This window comes from Chanodichthys erythropterus, chromosome 17, assembly GCF_024489055.1.
Source record: "Chanodichthys erythropterus isolate Z2021 chromosome 17, ASM2448905v1, whole genome shotgun sequence".
NCBI classification, from domain to species: Eukaryota; Metazoa; Chordata; class Actinopteri; order Cypriniformes; family Xenocyprididae; genus Chanodichthys; species Chanodichthys erythropterus.
The window spans coordinates 4,415,001-4,434,737 of record NC_090237.1 but is presented as its reverse complement, the minus strand read 5'-3'; the positions used below and the strand labels follow the sequence as shown (position 1 = coordinate 4,434,737).

The 19,737-nt window shown below is 34.0% G+C and overlaps 2 protein-coding genes across 3 annotated transcripts in view; both read right to left on the bottom strand.

The window, feature by feature from the left end:
- Nucleotides 1-1,785: 1,785 nt before the first annotated feature.
- Nucleotides 1,786-11,923, bottom strand: chordc1a (cysteine and histidine-rich domain (CHORD) containing 1a). The gene is made up of 11 exons (XM_067364615.1): nucleotides 11,734-11,923; nucleotides 8,326-8,375; nucleotides 7,943-7,999; nucleotides 6,296-6,456; nucleotides 5,920-6,023; nucleotides 5,766-5,824; nucleotides 5,431-5,501; nucleotides 5,247-5,349; nucleotides 5,043-5,162; nucleotides 4,838-4,900; nucleotides 1,786-3,047 (listed from the first exon to the last, which is right to left on the bottom strand). Exons 1-11 carry the CDS (start codon nucleotides 11,795-11,797, stop codon nucleotides 2,880-2,882), a joined length of 1,020 nt encoding a protein of 339 aa, XP_067220716.1. The 5' UTR covers nucleotides 11,798-11,923; the 3' UTR covers nucleotides 1,786-2,879.
- A 2,432-nt stretch (nucleotides 11,924-14,355) lies between these two features.
- The window catches only part of nlrc3l (NLR family, CARD domain containing 3-like), a 10,874-nt gene continuing 5,492 nt past the window's right edge, over nucleotides 14,356-19,737 (bottom strand). For both annotated transcript variants that reach the window (XM_067364559.1, XM_067364558.1), the window contains exons 6-7: nucleotides 19,053-19,299; nucleotides 14,356-16,825 (exon numbers count right to left, since the gene is read on the bottom strand). In XM_067364559.1, coding sequence (XP_067220660.1) covers nucleotides 15,234-16,825; nucleotides 19,053-19,299 — 1,839 coding nt within the window. In that variant the 3' untranslated portion in view covers nucleotides 14,356-15,233. The remainder of the gene's footprint in view (nucleotides 16,826-19,052; nucleotides 19,300-19,737) is intronic.

Genomic DNA, 19,737 nt, shown 5'->3' with positions numbered 1-19,737 from the left:
TTTAATTTTGGATTTTATTTTATTTTTTTAAATATGACAGGATATGATGTAGACAGAAAGGGAAGTGGGAGAGAGAAAGGGATGGGATCAGGAAAAGTCTTCAAGCAGGGACTTGAACTCAGGTCAACTAAAGCACAAAGGTGTCATATGTCAACATGCTGCCCACTAGGCCACCGGCACCAACCAACCAGTGTGAGAACTGTGGTAGATTTTTCCCTACGCACCTGACTTAAGTTAAACCAGGTGTCCCAGACACCCATGCGGAGCGTCTCCTAATCGACACTCAATAACATATAAATTTATACTCTACTAAGTGTACTTCAATACCTGTTCGAGTAGGCCGACGTCTCGGCCTGTTTTGGGGCACTATCACCTGATACTAAGCTCTTTAGTGCTCCTCACCTCCACTAAACACTATCACTATAGTATAGAAGTAAGATCTCTAGTGCTTAGTTGGCTGCAGCCTAAAAAACCAAACAGACTCCAGACTATGCCTCAGAATATGCTTTAATCACGGCCGGGAGAGTTCTCATCAATTCCAGAGAATCTCTCTCCGAACAAAGGAATATAAAAGGTTTTATAGGATTTCAGCTACACTTCACAGTCAGTATGGCATGATCTATTACTCATTATCATCGGTCTTAATACGATTGGTTAGATTTAAGAAAAACATCTCAGTTCCTCTGTCCCGCATAAATTTAGATTTAGAACAACTGAATCACAAGATCATCAAAAAAATGTCTCAGGGTTAATCTTTTCAGATTACTCAATAGGTTAAAACAATTCCTCAAAGACTATTTTTTATCCTCAAAAGGATGCTGTCTAGCCAGCACAGCAGATTTTTTTTCTGAATCACAACACTCAGTCCTAGTGACTATTTCTCTATTTCAATGTTAGATTATTATTAGGCCTGTAAAGAAAAGAAATGTTAGTTCATTATTAATTAGTTCAAAAATTCCATCACAGAACCATGGGGTGAACACAATTCGACGGCAAACAATCCAGCTGCCGGAATCCGTTCCCCCACCCCCATTATGATGTTGATGTAGTGGCTTAAAAGATGCTGATTCTATTCTGTGTGTGGATGGAGCTTAACCAGCATAAGTTTGATAAATATTAGAACCTCGTGTAAAAAATATGGGGGGAACAGAATTTGACGGCAAACAATCCAGCTGTCAGAATCCGTTCACCCACCCATATGATCAGAGATGTCGATATAGTGACTAAAAATATGATGATTCTAATCTGTGTGTTAATGAAGCTTAGAGAGCACCAGTGTAAAGTTTTAATTTAGGCATTTTTGCCTCTTAATATGATAGGACATGATGTAAAGAGAAAGGGAAGTGGGAGAGAGAATAAGGGATGGGATCAGGAAAAGTACTCAACTCGGAAATTTGAACAAAGGTGATATACAGTATGTTGACATGCTGCCCACTAGGCCACCGGCACCAAATAACCAGTGTGAATTTGATAAATATTAGGAACTCACTGTGTAAGAACCATGGGAAAAAAATATGATTAACGTGTTGTGGCTGGTTGGGTCATGGTATAAACTGACACAATCAGTGTAAAATGAATGTAAAAATTGTTCATAAAACATTCATGTGACAATGGGATGATTTTATGAACAAGTTCCAGAGAAATTCTTCCTGATAAAGCACTAGATGTTTTACAAAAATACATTTCAAGAGAATCCATGCCATTTGAGCATTTGATTTAGCAAGTAAAATCACCTGAAGTTAGACTGAATGATCAGACAGAAGGACAAGTTTGAGAGTACAGTACAATAATTTAATGTTTACAGTAACAGGATAGTCTCATAAACAGTAGATCCATCAGATGTAGGTAAACACACTTATATTTCATTCTAGTTTTCAGTGATTTACTGCAGTTTATTTCTAGAATGCCAAACCCAAGTAAGTCTGAAGATGTTTTGTTCTCCCGTCGACACACAAGAATGTTCCCAATCCATGACAGGAGCAAACTTAATCCAAGCTGGGTTGACTTAACAAATTAAGCTCGGCTAAGACAGTTGTTCAGGAAGGCGAAAGTGCATGAAAATAAAGACTGTGATTCATCAGAAAACAACGTGGAATGATAGAATAACAAAAAGGCAACAACAAGTATATTTGCTTGTATAAAAGTTGACAGAACCAAAATACAGACGTGTCTATTCATTTTGATGTTAAGAATGTTTTATTTATTTTGTTTTATATTTTGAAGCACATTAATTGTACCTGGCTTAAACCTCTACAGTAGGAAAGCTATCAAAATTTTATAATTCAGTGAAACCATTTTAGAAAGACTTTAGACACCATATTGAATCTGACAGCAATGAAAACAAGGCTGTGAGAGACATTGTTCACCAATGAAATGAGCATTTCCAAAAATTAAGTGGACAAAAAATATACAAGAAAAAAAAATTGTGCTGCATTGATGTCAAGTTAGAATTACCATAAATACCATTTCCTGAATAATAAAACCAACTTGTAAAATTTGTAATTACTAGTTGACTGTTGTGATTTCATATAAAAATAAAAGAAGTTACAGCAGTATGTATGCTGTATGCATTTGTTTGATATTTACTATATTTAATATTATTTTATAATATTAATATAATAAGATTGTTTAAATGTACTTCTGTCCCTCACAGCTTCATTTTCATTCACGTCAAATTAAATATTGTCTAATTAAAATGTAATACAAGAACAGTCTGCTGTTTGCTCATCCTCCAATAAAATAAATAAATAATCTTACTCAGATTTCCCAGATTACAAAGTTGAGAAATCAAGAGTGTCCTGTGACACAGACCTGCAGATTTAGTTGACCACTGCTGTCTGAGAGAGCCTGAGCGTGTCGGAGGGAGTTAATCACGGTTGTTAGGCAATCATTTTCTCTTCATCTTGATTCTCTTTCTTCTCATTGGTCGGTTGAGGCATTGGAGGGGGCAGGTCTAGCCGCGCCCAGGTAATAGGCTCTGCCTTCTTCATGACTACCTCCACTTTGGAGGCCATCATGTTAACAACGCTCTTACTGATGTCAATCACCTATCAAGCCACACAATCATATATAAACAAAATGACCAAAATACACTGCAAAATCAACAGGTGGCGCTATTGTGCTTTTTTCATATTTGTGCTCTAATGTCAGAAATTCACATGATAAATCATTGACTTCAAAGAGTAGATCTTATTTCTCCTTCACACTTTAGTAATCAAATCAAATATGGCATAAATAAATAGAAGTATGAGAATTACATAGTTAAACAAATGTTATATATGTTATAAGTCAATTATATTTAATTTTCCTATTCATTAAATCATTTTAAAAAATGTAACTAAAATGTGACATTTGAAAAAACAAGTTTGTATGTAGGCACGATTTATATATTTGTATACCATTGTTGTTTTAGTATTATTTATGTAGTATTATAGTATTTATAATTTTGAATTCTTTTATTTTTATATTTTCAGCTTTCATATTAATTTTAGCTTTTGTTGTGCAAGTCATTTTTATTAATCATATTTTATTTAATTAAAGCTTTAAATTATTTTCATTTCAGCTTAAGATTTCTTTCAGTAAGTTTATTTCTTTTAGTAAGTTTTTTCATCTAATATTTATATTTTATTTCAGCTTTATTTCCTAAAAAGTAATTTCATGTGCTTAAGCAGAGGTTTTTTTATGGAAGAGGATTAGGGCCAAGCAATAATAAAAAAATAAAACCATCTCAAGATTAAAGTTGTTAAATTTTGAGAAAAAAAATCGTGAAATTTAGAGAAAAAAAGTCTAAATAAAATGTTGAGAATAAACATTAAATGACAAGAAAAAACGTGTTAAATTTCGAGAAAAAAAGTCTAAATAAAATGTTGAGAATAAACTCATTAAATTACAAGAAAAAAATTACATTTCGAGAAAAAAGTCGAGATGAAATGTTGAGAATAAAGTCATTAAATTACGAGAAAAAAGTTGTTAAATTACGAGAACAAATTCGTTAAATTATGAGAAAAATGTTAAATTTCGAGAAAAAAGTCAAGATAAAATGTTGAGAATAAACTCATTAAATTATTAGAAAAAACTCGTAAAATTACGAGAAAAAAAACATTACATTTTGAGAAAAAAGTCAAGATGAAATGTTGAGAATAAAGTCATTAAATTCAGAGAAAAAATGTGTTAAATTAAGAGAACAAATTCGTTAAATTATGAGAAAAATGTCGTTAAATTTCGAGAAAAATTTAACTAGATAAAATGTTGAGGATAAACTCATTAAATTATGACTTTATTCTCAACATTTTATCTCGACTTTTTTCTCGAAATTTAACAAGTTTTTAGATGGTTTTATTTTTTTATTATTGCTTGGCCCTAATCCTCTTCCATAGTTTTTAGATCAAAAGTTTTTAAAGATCATAAACAAATTCAAATGTTTCAATACAAGTGTAAAAAAATGTAGTCAGATTATCTGAAACAATTGTGTTACTCTTATTATAGTTAACTAAAACTAAATTCAAAACCATAAAAGCATTTGCTTCTGGAAATAAAATAAACATTAACTAAAATAATATAAAATATTTTTAAAACATGTTGTATTTCAGCTGTTTACATTTTAGTTTAATTTAAAGTACTAAAATTACTAAAACTACAATTTAAATTAAACTAATTAAAAAAATATATAAAACTAATAAAAAAATAACAATTTAAATTTCTAAACCCTTTACTAAAATTAGAATTAAAATGGAAAATATAAAAATAAAAGCTAAGTCAAAATATTAAATAATTAAACAATAATGGCATCTCAATGACACAAAAATCTGGCAGCTAAATGATGGTTATTGATACTCACCCCCCACAGGCTCATATTCAGCTCAAACTCTTTTTCTCCCTCAAAGATCAGATGGATTTTCAGCTGCCGAAAAAAATCATTCATCAGACAACACAATGACAGACAATTAATAAATAACATCAAAACGGCAAAACAACAGCGGTCTGCTGCACTAAAAACACACATACTGTACAGTACATCACTTTAAACAGCCAAACTCGCTCACCGAGATACTGTTGGCTTCCACGGAACACAGCTCAGGATTAGAGTTCTTTGCATAGATAGACATGGTCACCTGACTTCCTGTCTGGTGCCAATCAAATCGACATGGAGCCACTTTCTTACCCTGCAGTGACAGAAACATCATGCATTTGAGAATCATATTATATCATGTCTGACCTGATGAATGTGAAGCCGCAGCTCAGCTCACCGTGTCTTTCCTCCACTGGTGTGAGCCTTTACTACAGCCCTCCTGAGACAGGAAGGAGTTAAAATCAGACGTCTTCCTCTTACAGCAGCTCCAGTACTTCATCCTGAAATGATGCATGCTCATAAAATACCATGAAAAAAGATGAAATAGTCACTTTTCAACATCATTTATTAATTCTCCTCACCCCTCGTGGAAAATGGGCACTCCAGGATGATATAAACATGTTTCTTCATCAGCCTTTGGTCTGTTGTATGTCTGAGAATTATAATGACATAATAACATATTTCATTTAAAAAAAATGGGCAATACAATACAGGTTAACCTTAGTTAACTATATTAGCAAATATGAATTAACAATGAAAAAGCATTTATTAATCTTAGATAAGTATAATTATTTAATAGACTTGAGCTGACATGAACTAACTTGTAAAAATCATAATATTTCCTCTTTAACTAACAGGAGCTTCTTGTTAAGTGTATTTTAGTGTACAATGACTACAGAACAAATGTTTTTCTAACCTTCAAGCAGCCTCCGTTTTTACATGCAGTCCCAATTTTGACCTCACTTCCTTCCTCATCTGGAAGTCACAAAGGTGCACATTTCAGGTTTTGCATGAGACAGTGATGTAACTAAATAAAATATGGCGTAATGCTTATTATGGTGTAACTTCACCTTTTTCTTCAATCTGACTGGCGTCTGCGAGTCTGAGCTTCTCGAGCGCCTGGTTCAGAGACGGGGCGACTTTCCTCTGCAGCTCCACCAACGGCTCATCAGCACTGAAACGTCGTCACATTCATTTATTTATCAAGTGATTTTTACTATACAGATGGTTTCAAAGCAGTTTCATGGTAGTAAAGAAGAAAAAGTAAAAAACTGCAAAGTTCAATTATGAAATGAATTTAATTTCAGCTGTAAAGCAGCTCTACAGAAGATAATAGTGCTGTTAATCAGCTCAATTCAGTTCATTATTGATTCAGTTCAGTTCAATAACTCTGTCAATTTAGATGAATTTAAGGTAATGACAATGATGAAGATGAGGAGGAGTTACCTGGGTCTCTGGATGAACTCCAGTGGTTTGGGGGCCTGGATGACATACTCATTAAACTTTGGTTTCAGATCTTCCAGCTCTTTCTTCTCTCCTGAAACCTTCACGTCCGGTTTCACTGGTTCAAGCGGCTTCTCTTTGTTATGAGGACCTTTAGTGCAGCCCTGACAAAAACCACACAATAAAACATGAGATATGCATTTCAACATTTGCATGCGTTAAGATTCTATTGCATTATTTCAGTGAAAAAATTCAGCGATACTGACGATATAAAGGAATTTTGCATGGTTCTGATACATGTGGTTTTTAGACACCATCAATAGGGCCCTATAATTTCCGCGATCACGGAATCCATTCATAAAAACGGAATTTACTATATAACGCGGAATGTCACAGAATGTTCGTTTGAGAAAACTACCATCATAAACACAGAGAATCTCAAAGCTCTAGGCAAACCGTCAAAATAAAAGTTCGATTTAACTTGACAGAAACATATTACTGTTGTACAGTAGAATTTAGATAAATTAATTTTATAATAAATTATTAAAATATATTTTAAACAATAATCTCAGTGTTTCTTCCACAGTAAAGCTCTGTTGTGCAGCACATTGTTTGAGAAAAAAAGTTAAATTTTATGATTAAAAGAAATTAAATGGTATGCGTTCATTTGATTGCCAGACAAAATTAAATACACAACAGAACTTCTGGAAAAAAAAAAAATCATAAAAAAAAAAATATATATATATTTTTTTTTTTTTTTTTTTTAATTATTGATTAATAAAATGGAATTAAACCATTAAAATGGAATCCAGAAAACAGAATTTGGTAAAAATAAAATTTGAGGGGAAAGAATAAAACGTTTATCATAGGGCCCTAAAAAATGTAATTTTTTGTTAAACTTTTATTAAATTGTTGGTAAATTGGACAAGATTCATTATTTCAATTAATTAGACATGCTTTTTGATTACTAAAATTTAATTTAACCATTAAAATGGAGTCAAAAAAATAAATAAAATGGGGAAAAAAATGAATTTGGGAAAAAATAGAATGGAATTTGGAAAAAAAAAAAAAAACGGATTTCATAGTATAACATGTTCTGCTAAACATGAAACACGGGTGAAATCTGAGAATGATGTCAACGCTGAGCCAGAAAGAGCAGTTTAGAACTACAGAGTGGTTATTTCTGTGTTACAAATATTCAAATGATCACAGAAGTATTGAGATAAAAGTTTAAAGTAAGATATAAACACTGATGTCTACGATAGTGATCAAAATAGAGCAAACCGCCTTTTGAAACTAACTTGGTGCTTCAAATAACAGTTGTATTGATTACATCTTATGCCACTAGGTGGCGACAAGTGACTGATAAAAAATGTATTTGTCATTGAATCTTTTCAAAAGTACGAAAACACTGATTCATCCAGTAATGAAACTAGTATTTATTAATAAGTCATTGAACTCATTCAAAACCATTTTATTTAATAATTCATTCAAATTAATTAAACACTTTTCCACCAATTAATATTTTGTCAGAACCTCTAGTAAATTACTTGTTATTTTGTTTGGTTGTAGATTCAGAATCGTGATCTCTATTTGACACTAAAAAAATTGCTATTGACATTTTATCCAGAATCGTGCAGCTCTACTTACCGCAATACTGAGAAAATCTGAGAAGTCTGTTGTCCGTCTCTTACAACATGACCAACCCTGAAGAAAGCAAGAGATAAACAAAGACGGATTCGTTGGAATACCTTTTAAAGGAAAAACATGCATTATTGCAACCAGAACAATACAAGCATTTTCTCAGAACATTGATACCAATTAGTACCGGTGAATAGTACAAAATAAAAGCAATGTGCACTTTATTTGCAATTAGGCAAAGGAACAGTCTGTAATTACACATTTTTGTAACAGCTATACTTAAATATGAACATATTATATTATATATATATATATATATATATATATATATATATATATATATATATATAACTGAAAGAATAAATACTTTTTTATCTATGATCGTCACTCACCTTCAGAGCATCATGGAACACAGGAACTCCAGGATGGTATGTACACGCATCTGCAAAATATATCTAGTTCAGATCTAGGGCTGCACGATTAATCGCATGCTATTCTCACGCGCATTCCGTCAGTAAAGCCGGTTCCCTGATTACCGCTAAATCGCCATCACCTGCTTTCAAATGAAGCGGCATTTAATAGACAGAGCCGTAGATCACTGAAAAGCCACGCAATATCGCGTTCATATCGCAGATGAATCGCCTGCGATAATGAACGCGATATTGCGTGGCTTGTCAGTGATCTACGGCTCTGTCTATTAAAAGGCGCTCCGTTTAAAAACAGGTGATGGCGATTTAGCGGTAATCAGGGAACCAGCTTTACTGACGAAATGCGCGTGAGAATAGCATGCGATTAATCGTGCAGCCCTATTCAGATCTAGATGGCACATGCTGATGGTCCTTTACATGCAATCTGCAAGCAAAAGCTGATTGGCCTCTGCTGATCCTGCAGCCAATGAGATTGTTTGCTCAATATTTAAACAGTCTGGTTCATTGCTTGATGTATTCTAGTCCTGCAGCACATTATCGGATTTCCTCTGAAACCCTCCACCTCCCCAGCTCCACCTGCCTAGATCTGCTACAGGATTTATGCATGTCTATTTATTGTATGTATATTATTTATGGAGCAGCAGCATATCTTACATGCTCACCGCAGTGTGTCTGAGTATCTATTAAGGCCCGTTCACACCAAGAACGATAACTATAAAGATAACAATATAGTTTTGAAAATCGTTCTAAATATAAAAGAATAGCACTGTCCACACCACAGCTTAAACGATAACGATATAGAGAAATTAAATCGTTGGGATCACTTTAAGAATGATTTTTTTTCCTGTTGTTGAACGATAAAACAATGACAACCAATCAGAATCCGTTCTAATTTAAGGGCTTGCGCATTTAAAATGGCAGACAACATTGCGGAAAAGTTTGACTGTCAAGTCAAACCCCCTTTTCAAGGATACTTTAAAGAAAATGGATATATGGAAAATAATCGGCTATACCTTCGGAATAAATGGTGAAAAGCGTTAACAATGAGATCACTATGCCAGGCTAGCAAACAGTGTAACATAAAATTATAGGGCTGGATATAAAAATATTGATTTCTCAAATTTAATTGATTCTCATTTTTACGAACCGATATCGATTCTTAAATTCCAAGAATTGATTAGTCTAGTCTGTTTTCAGTTGATGAATGAGCAGAATATGTAGTGCCTCCCATCCAATAAATCGCAATAATCTTTGTGCTTTGTTAGTTTTGATATGAAGCACAGTCTCAGATTTCAAATGACATCCATCTTATTATGAGATTCAGAAAATAAATACAGTTTTGGTGCTGTTTAATGTGGCGTGACGGATCGCTTTAGCGCCTCAGTTAAAGAGAAGCATGTGATCATCCTCTCCTCCGCTTTAATATCAGTTACAGCGAAATAAACATGCATGAACATCTGAAGGTATGTTAAAATATACAGTACAACTTACCGAAATCTGTATCATGTCTTGTGTAATCGCTTAATCAGTGTTTGAACCTCGGAAAGTTGTCAATAAAACAGCTTGTGAACAATGTCACGTAACGTCACATTTACCTCAGAAAAACATATTCAGTGACCATAAACTCATTAGTCAGCTAGAAAATGAACTCTAGAAAGCAACATTCTGATAAATATAGCTATGCACAGTTACATATTCATTATAATTTTTAATGTTCTTCAATATTTAATGCATGTTTGAATAAATCAGTTATGACAGCCACAATTAAAATGTTTATATTAAAAAAAAAAAAAACTAATTGGAGCAGAAATATGATTATGTAATTCTAAACTTTATTTATTATAAAAACATAATTGAGTGTAATTTAAGTGTTTGTATAAGTTAATTTAACCTTCAATATTATTATAGTAGTACCAACTGACTCTCATGTGTAGTTTACAGCATTAGATGAGAGATTTTTTCCATTGCCATGTACTAGTACTAGTAATCGAATCGTGAAAATTGTGTCAATACCCAGCCCTATAAAATTACCTCAGGTATCCAGCACTAGTTTCAACAACATTGTTTTGCTTCCTTTGAAGTTCCAGTGAAACTAGGCGTTGTTTTTATTCCACTACCAGTATACTGACTTTGTCAGGTAAATTCACTGTTAGATTAGATCGATTACACTAGCTAGTCACTCAAAACATTGCATGCTGAGGACATCTGCTGGTTAAAGCCATGTAAATGCAACAAGAACAGCAAAAACACTCTTTGAAACCGCAGTGCGTGAGCTTAGAATAAACAGACAAGTTAACGTTCATTGGTGTGGATGCAAATATAGTTATCGGTATCTTTATAGTTATTGTTCTTGGTGTGAACAGGGTTTTAGAGTAGCAAGTCCATTCTTGCTCTACACCAGCAGAAGCGTAGCAGATCTAAACTGCCAAGAACACATATATTAACATTGCCATATTCAATAACATATTAGAACGATTTCAAAAGTTGCCATAATTTAAATTATTTTACTTAAAACACTTTATCATGTTACACATGATTTTATCCAATCATTTATTTAATATTTGTGAACATTATAATTAGTAGTAGCAGTAGTATTTTATTATCAATAGTATTTTTATATTATTGTTTTTATCAAATTAATATTTTCATTATTTTTTTTAATCAAAGTAACTGAACGAGGGTGAAAAATCCAAGTAATTTCAAGGATTTTCTGTAAAATTATTAATTTTAGGCATGTTAATCAAATAGCTACACGTCACCCATAATAGGATCTTTATTATAATTAAACAAAATTGGGTAACACTTAAAATAAGATTAACTAACATAATGTTTGTCAAGCAATGCCAGCATGGAGTGTATCAGTTTAATATATTTTAATTATTATTTAATATTAATAAAGATCATTCATATTAAAATATAAAATTATTTGAAAGTTAATGCTTCAAGTATGTAATGTTTGGAAAACAATGTTAGTAAATATTTGAAGTTATGTGACATTTCCATTTACATAAACTAATGATCTTTTATACGTTATATAATGTTTGGTAATGTTTTATAATGCAAGAGCCCTTGATAAGGACAGTACATAATTCATTGAGCTCTAGTATGTTCACAATAACACAAATGTATGCATGATAGCCAATGCTACAAAAGGAACGCTTATATATTTATTTTAATAACACTGTATATATTTCTGACTCCATTGTGTTCATAACAACACATACAAGAAACCAGAGCCATGCATGCTCTCGTTTGGTCAATGAAACGTAAGAGTATGAAGGTAAATAATAGATAGCGCGGTGTACAAAATAGAAAGTAACACTTTAGATAATGAATAAACTTCGTAAATAGATTAGTGTAACAAACACTCACCCTCCGGATTGGTTTCTGGATCAAATCGCTGCCCGCAGCCTTTATTATAACACAGAACAGACATAACGAACGGCTCAAGACACAGATTCAGTATTCACAACCCGTAATAACTGTGTTTTGTGTTTTATTGCACTGAATGTTCGGCTTTGAAGTCTGGCGTGCGCTCTCGCGTACCGTGTCTCGCGCTGGATCTTTCCTCTGCCGGAAACTCACGCAACGCGTTCGGGAAAATTCGCGAACTTTTCTGACACTGACCGCGCGCAGAAACGGAAATAAGTGGGTAGAACGGCGGTGAGAATGAATTAGATGTGATAAAGGTGGTGGATATATTAATTATATTTTATATTACGACGATTTGCGGTGTATTTTCAGTTGAATGGCTTTTATATGGTTTCTTGCTGAGAGAATTCAGTGTAAATTATTGTCCTGAGCGCTGCTGAAATAGGTGTTGTCACGTGGTAGATGTTACTTTTCTCAGCGCTTATCAGCATGGACCAATCACAGTCGACTGTGATTACTGGATAATGGAGTTTATTTTTTAAAAATGCATGTGATTGATTTCCATTTTTATCACAGATACCAATTCTTTGAATTCAATACATTTAAACTTTTAAGCTTTCTATTGTACAGGTACCTCCAATAAAAGAAAGAAATATGTCTTGAGATTTGAATGCGGTTGAATGTAGGATTCACCATTCTGGGCCGCCACACGCCCCCTAGAGGAAAATAATGCATGTCCAACGAGAAACAATTACTTCCTCGAGAGTTTGCCGCGAGACACGACCCGGCACATGGCCGAGACTCGTGCGATATCGGCAAAGATCGGAAAAACCAACATTGTGATATTCTGCTATCTCGATTTGGTTCAGGTTCCCCTTTCAGTGCAAGTCTCACCTAGCTAGCACCATAATTTATGTAGGCCTAAAATGTATGTAATTTAAAGTTATTTTTTTTATTAGAAATACATATGTATCATGTACACTGCCCTCCAAAAGTTTCAAAACACCCCTGGGAAAGTGTGGTTTTGGGCAATATCAGCATAAATCCTTATTATTTTTTGGTAACTTGACATTATCATTGAAGACCAGCAATAATAATTTTCATTTTGACTACATAATAATGGCAATACATGTCAAATTCAGACACGCCCATTTGCTGGCTGTGATGCTGGTTACTGGTTTAAGCTTGGCCCAGGTTTGTAAAAGATTTTTGGGTCAGCACACTTTAATAGCTTCAACAATTGATTGCCAATTAAGTTTAGAATACAATGAACCAATCAGAACCCAGTTTAGGTCAGATAGCTGCTAATGCTGAATATTTCAATGAATCAAAAATTTAAGGTTTTTCTCCATATAAACTGTTTATGTTATAAAATATGTTTTTGTAGTTTGTGTTGTCCCTTATCAGTGCAAGAATATCACAAATTAAAAAGGATTCATGCCAATATTGTCCAAAACCCCACTTTTCTAGGGCGTTTTCAAACGTTTGGAGGGCAGTGTGTGTGTGTGTGTGTGTGTGCGTGTGTGTGTGTATATATATATATACAGCTATGGAAAAAATTAAGAGACCACCTAACATTGATTTCTGAACTTGGAGTGGTCTCTTAATTTTTTCCATGGCTGTATATATATATATACACACTACCGTTCAAAAGTTTGGAGTCAGTAAGATTTTTTAATGTTTTAAAAGAAGCATCTTCTGCTCACCAAGCCTCCATTTATTTGATTAAAAATACAAACAAAAACAGTAATATTGTGAAATATTATTCCAATTTAAAACAGCTGTTTTCTATCAATATACAGTAAAGTGTAATTTATTTCTGTGATCAAAGCTGAATTTTCAGCATCATTACTGTGTCACATGATCCTTCAGAAATCAATCTAATATGATTTGATGCTCAAGAAACATTTCTGATTATTATCAATGTTGAAAACAGTGTAAAAAAAATTCAAAATTCTTTGATGAATAGAAAGTTCAAAAGAACAGCATTTATTTAAAATAGAATATATTCTAACATTACAATTGTCTTTAATGTAACTTTTGATCAGTTTAACTCATCCTTGATGAATAAAAGTATTAATTTTATTTCTATCCACCAAAAATAAAATTAAAATTCTTACTGACCCCAAACTTTTGAACGGTAGTGTTTAATATTACAAAAGATTTAGATTTCAGACAAATGCTGTTCTTTTGAACTTGCTATAAATCATAGCATCATGAAATAAATGTAAATAACTGTTTTCAACATTGATAATCATGTTTCCTGAGCATCAAATCATATTAGAATGATTTCTGAAGGATCATGTGACACTGAAGACTGAAGTAATGATGCTGAAAATTCAGCTTTGATCACAGGAATAAATTACACTTTACTGTATATTGACACAGAAAAAGGCTGTTTTAAATTGGAATAATATTTCACAATATTACCGTTTTTGTTTGTATTTTTAATCAAATAAATGCAGGCTTGGTGAGCAGAAGATACTTCTTTTAAAACATTAAAAAAAAAAATCTTACTGACCCCAAATTTTTGAATGGTAGTGTGTGTGTGTGTATATATATTTATATATTTTTTTTCTTTCTTTAATACAGTAAGAAAAACCATTACACCACTACAAGAGACATGTTTATTATACGTTACTCAATGACACAATGGTAATAATGGAACATAAATCAACCTAAATCAATAACTCTTTGAATAAAAAAATTGGGTTGGAAAGCACACTCTTTCAAAAAAAAAAAAAGAAAAAAAAGAAAAAGAAATGGCAAATTAAATACTATTGTAGCTCGATTCCATCCAATTGTCAGTGTGTATATTAGCAGACTTAACTATTTTAACATATATTCAAAGCTTATCGGCAACTACATGATCTTTTTTGGAAGAGTAAATCTGAAGCACAAGTAAAATCCATCAATATTTTATATAAAAAAAAACTGAAAAACAACAGAAACATGAATAAAAATAGCAGAACACTGTCTAGTCAGGATAATTCTAGTTATGCATGTTACACACAAACAGATCACTGAATAACATGTTTACTGGAGTTTGTTTTGGGTACTGGCGATTCTGTAAACCAGCGATGGTTGAGGAAAACTGCACGTCCAGCTCTTCAGCCCCTTGCAAGCACTGTATGCACTTTAATGATATTACTTAGTGCTATCATCATCTATTTTCATTGTCTATAAGCTGTAAATAGAAGCATCATCATACTGACCCAAACAAGCAAACTAATGTTCTCCGCTCAGCACCAAACAGAAGGAACAGCTCACCCAGTTTTAATCATCTGAATTTATAAAATACACACAATTATGTCATTCAAACCCATGCTTTTTTATCTCAGAAACAAAAACGATTTGTTATCCCGGTCAATCAAAGCAGCAGGGACCAAAAGCTGTACATATTTTTGGGTGAACTATCCCTTTAAGGCATTGATTTGTGGGGGACGCCGCTTTTAGTTTAGTGTTCCACAGTCCCGTTCGAGAGATTTATCCATTTTTTCTCATCTTCTCTTCTCTTCTTTGCCTTCCTCCAGTTCCACCAGGCACAGCTCCAGGTTTCTGCGCCTGTCAGGGTGGATGTTATCTTTCATCTTTTTGTTGATGTATTTGACAACTTCCTCCGTGCCTTTGGCTTTGGGATGATAGTGATTGAGCAGGTATCCACGTAGGTTATCCTCGGTTCCTGGAGTCACCAATCCGATCAAAAAGCGGACAAACATGTCCAAATGTCCGTTTGGAGAAGCCAGCATGCGGTCGATGGCGGGACGGTACATCTCGATCACGGCGCGATCCTTGTTTGAACTTTGTAGCCAAGACATTTGGCTCGATATAAACACATTTTTCCCATGTTTCCTAAACGCCACATATACGTACATGGCAGCCATATACTCCTGGATGGTAACGTGGACGAACTTGAAGGTCCACGTCCGATTGTCTTCGCTCGCCCGCTTGACTTCGGTGGTCAATTCATCCCGAGAGCGCAAATCTTCGTAGGTCAGGTTAACGGCGGTCAAATCTTCCACGTTAAACCAGTCCCGTCCCTCTAGAATCATCCGATATGCCATTTTCCCCATCATCTCTATAAACGCCTTATCTTCATCCCTCCACTTTTGCGCCTCCACGCTACAGCCGCGATACTTCTCGAACGAGCGGTTCATTTGGACGACGATGTACTGAGAATAAAACGCAGTGATGCCAGGTGGGTGTTTGCCGTAGTCAGGATCTCGAAATGCTCGTTCGAAGATGAACGCCACCATCCAGCTGAAGAGAGGAAGGTGGCAGATGATTTCAAGAGCTTTGGAGCGTTTCATGTGGTTGAAAACCTTCCTACCGAGCTCTGGCTCGGTGGTTCTCTTGGTAAAGTACTCTTCCTTTTTGTCATCTGTGAATCCTCTCAACTCTACAAACCTGTCGATCAAATTTGCAGGAATTCGGTAGGCGGCTGTGACGTGGCTTGTGATCCAAACTCGGGCATTAGGAAGCAACGTGCCTTTGATTAGGCTGGTGAGAAGGGCATCTAGTGGTGCTTTCTTCCTGGCACTTGTTACAATTTCATTGTTTTCGAAGTCCAGTTTATGACGGCAAAGTTCTAAAGCATCGATAATGAAGAGACTCAAGCAATCTTCCTTCTCAATGAATCCGATGTCTTCAGCTTCGGCGAAATAGCTTGAGAGCGTCTCTAGGAAGCTCAGATCTCCACTTTTCGAAAGGTGCAACTCCTTTGCCGGAAGTGGGAACACAAACTGAAAATCCTGATTGGTTTTACCCTCCATCCAATCAATGATGACCTTATTCACGGCCACAGTTAGACCACAAGCAGGAATTCCCGTCATCATGACCGTACGGATTGGTTTTGTATCATTAGGAAGGGGGCAGAAGATGTCGGCAGCCCTGATTACAGTTTCCTGGATCGTATACGGTATCCGTTGGACCTCATTCTCAGGGTTGATAGGCTCTCTGGTGCCTTTGATGACTGTTACAGGCTCGACGTAGACGTCACTGATATAGCGCTGCTGACCTGGACGACATCGGCCCTCGTAAAGAGAGTAATAGCGCCTGTCGTAGGCAATTTTCAGATCATACTGTAACAAGGCTGGAAAGAAACAAAAAGACAAAGTTACAGACTGAAGATGGGGACAAGGAATTTATTATGCTTTTTTTACATTGCAAACTTTATTTTATACCACATTCTATACTGAACTATTTATCCATATTCAAAAATTAAAAGGAACAGTTCAGTCAAAAGTTATTCATTTTTTCTCTTTCTGGTTACTCTGTAGTTATTTTCACGGTGTGGTTCGTAAGAATCTAACACCTAATTTTGAAAAATCCCCAGTTTGGGAGAACTGTGTGCTAGATTTTTTATTTTTATTAATTAGTAAAACTGGTCAGATGCCGATAAAAATTCAGATTTCTTTTTCTTTTAGCAAAACATACCAAGTTACATAAGGTGAGACTCAGGCTAACGTTTTTTGTGATAATTACTATATATATTTTTTAATTACATAGCCATTGTAAATAGCTATTTAGATTCATACAGAAATATACTGGAGATCAGTCACGTTCATGATGTGGGTGGGAGGGTATTCAACAATATTGTTTAATCAACACAGTCAGAAATAACCTTACACTACCGTCAAAGTTTTGGGTCAGTAAGACTTAAATTAATACTTTTATTCAGCAAAGATGCATTGTGATCATAAGTGACAGTAAAGAAATAATGTTACACAAGATTTCATTTCAAATAAATATTATTCTTTAAAACATTCGATTCAATACTGAAAAATAATGTATCATTGTTTCTACAAAAAAATGATTTTCAACATTGATAATAATGTAAATGTACATTAGACCGATTTCTAAAGAATATCATGTGACACTGAAGACTGAAGTAATGATGCTGAAAATTCAACTTTGATCACAGGAATTAAATTTTAAAATATATTAAATATTTTAAACTAATAATATTTCACAATTAGGGCTGTCAATAGATAAAAAACTTTTAATCACGATTGATCACACCCCAAAAGGACACCAAATAACTAAATTATATAAAGAGTCCATATAATTAATACATTTATGCACACCAAAGTACACTTGGGAAAACAATGTTACCCTGAATTCTAAAAAGTTTTGTTCTGTATAGTATGTGTACAGTGCCACAACAAAGAGCTCGTTTAAATTTTAGACAAGTCAAGTTGTGATACCGAACAGAGCCAAAAAAAAAAAAAAATCTAAACCAACCACCTTGACCTGACTAAATACCTGCATATACCTACTACAATACACTGATACATTCAGAATTACTAGACACAGCAACATACACGACAAATCAAAACATTATATCGAATGTATGTGGAAACAATGTAAATGTACTGAAATGTGTGTGTATATAAAATGCAATATGCGATCAGTGCATCAAGAGCAGACATACACAGTTTAAGCATCTATATAACGGACTCACTCATTCTTACTCTAAGACTCCAGCACATCCCTGCAATCTTCTTTACCTTGATTGCAATCCTCATCCATTAAAACTTTACTAGCAAGATGCTGGTTTGCTTTATTCAGCTGAGAAACATAGTTTGCATATTAGGGCTGGGACAATACATTGATTCATGTAAATACAGCCCACTGCAAACACCCTTGTAATATGCTTTAACTTTTTCGAACCTTATGAATGATTATTTTAGGTTTAAGTGGTGTGTGTAAAGAAATTGGAATCAAAAAAAAAAAAAAAAAAAAAAACTGCTGTTACAAACTAAGCTCAGAATCGATTTGCGATACATTCGGGAAATATGTGGTAAACTCCTGACTCCAAAGATCATCTAACTGCGTGATGTATATTACGCTAATGACACAATTTTATGTGTTCCAGTAATTTATTTGCGTTAAATTTTTTTACGTTCACGCTGACAAATACACACACAGATATTAGGGATGCATTGATAGGATGTTTTGGGGCAGATACAGATACTAATTTTATCAAGCTATTATTGGCCGATTACGATATTTTGTCAGTTGCTCAGATCAGTGCCTTCACGTAGTTAATAAATAAACCATCGGTTTGTTAAATATCGGCGGCTGATGCATTGGTGCGTCTCTAACAGATATACAATAAATTAATAAATAAATAAATAAATAAAAACACAAATATTAATTACATGATCATTATTGATGATTTCATATACATTTGAATACACCTTAAAGCTTTAAAGTGATGAAAAAAGCTTGAGTAACAATGAGGGTTGTTTTTTTTGTTTTTTTTGGGAGAACTGTTCCTTGAGCGTCTACCAGGTGATTTGTGAAAGCAGCTGTACCTCTTCTACAGGTCTTCTTCAGGATTTTGGCCATATCGTCCTTTCCGATGTTTTGGAGGTTTCGTACGGTGAGATACAGAGCCTCTCCCAGCCCACAGACCTCAATCATTTTATCAGCCAAATCCAGCGGGTCATTAAGATCCGCTATCATCGGGTAGTTCTTCCTGAATCTGCAGTGAGAGCTTAGACTACGCTTATAATAGGAAATATCTGACGGATGGAGCCGACTAAGACTGTTCACCATGGCCTGAATGAGACAAAAAAAAGAAACATCTGTAATATTTCTCTCTATATAGCTCAAAACACATGTAAAAGCCATGTCGGGCAACCACTTAACTCTATAAAGTCTACTCTATCATGTTTAATATGCACATTCCTAAAAGGTCTCTAAATGATCAGCATGATAAAAACTTGACAAACCTGTTGTCCACAATCATGCCTTTTGTTGTCAGATTTATAGTTTATAAGAAGTTTTTACCAAATAAAAAGGCTTTTATTCATTCATCTCAATCATAATTGTATTGCATTGCATTTGAATGTTTTAAAACTACAGAGCTTTAATCATAAAAAACATTTAAATATATTACTAAGACATTATTTGCAGATATAGAGTGAATATTTATATGCATTTATGCAAAGATCTCATTGATTTACATTACAAGCATCACATTTTTTATCTTACCTT

Bases quoted from the DNA above. Each gene is read 5' to 3' on its own strand.
- chordc1a (XM_067364615.1), bottom strand. From the start codon at position 11,797: ATGTCTGTTCTGTGTTATAATAAAGGCTGCGGGCAGCGATTTGATCCA. The intron at 8,000-8,325 runs GTGAGTGACGAT...TGCTTTCTTCAG, and splicing joins TGTTCCATGATGCTCTGAAG to GGTTGGTCATGTTGTAAGAG. The intron at 5,350-5,430 runs GTGAGGAGAATT...GCATCATTTCAG, and splicing joins GTGCCCATTTTCCACGAGGG to GATGAAGTACTGGAGCTGCT.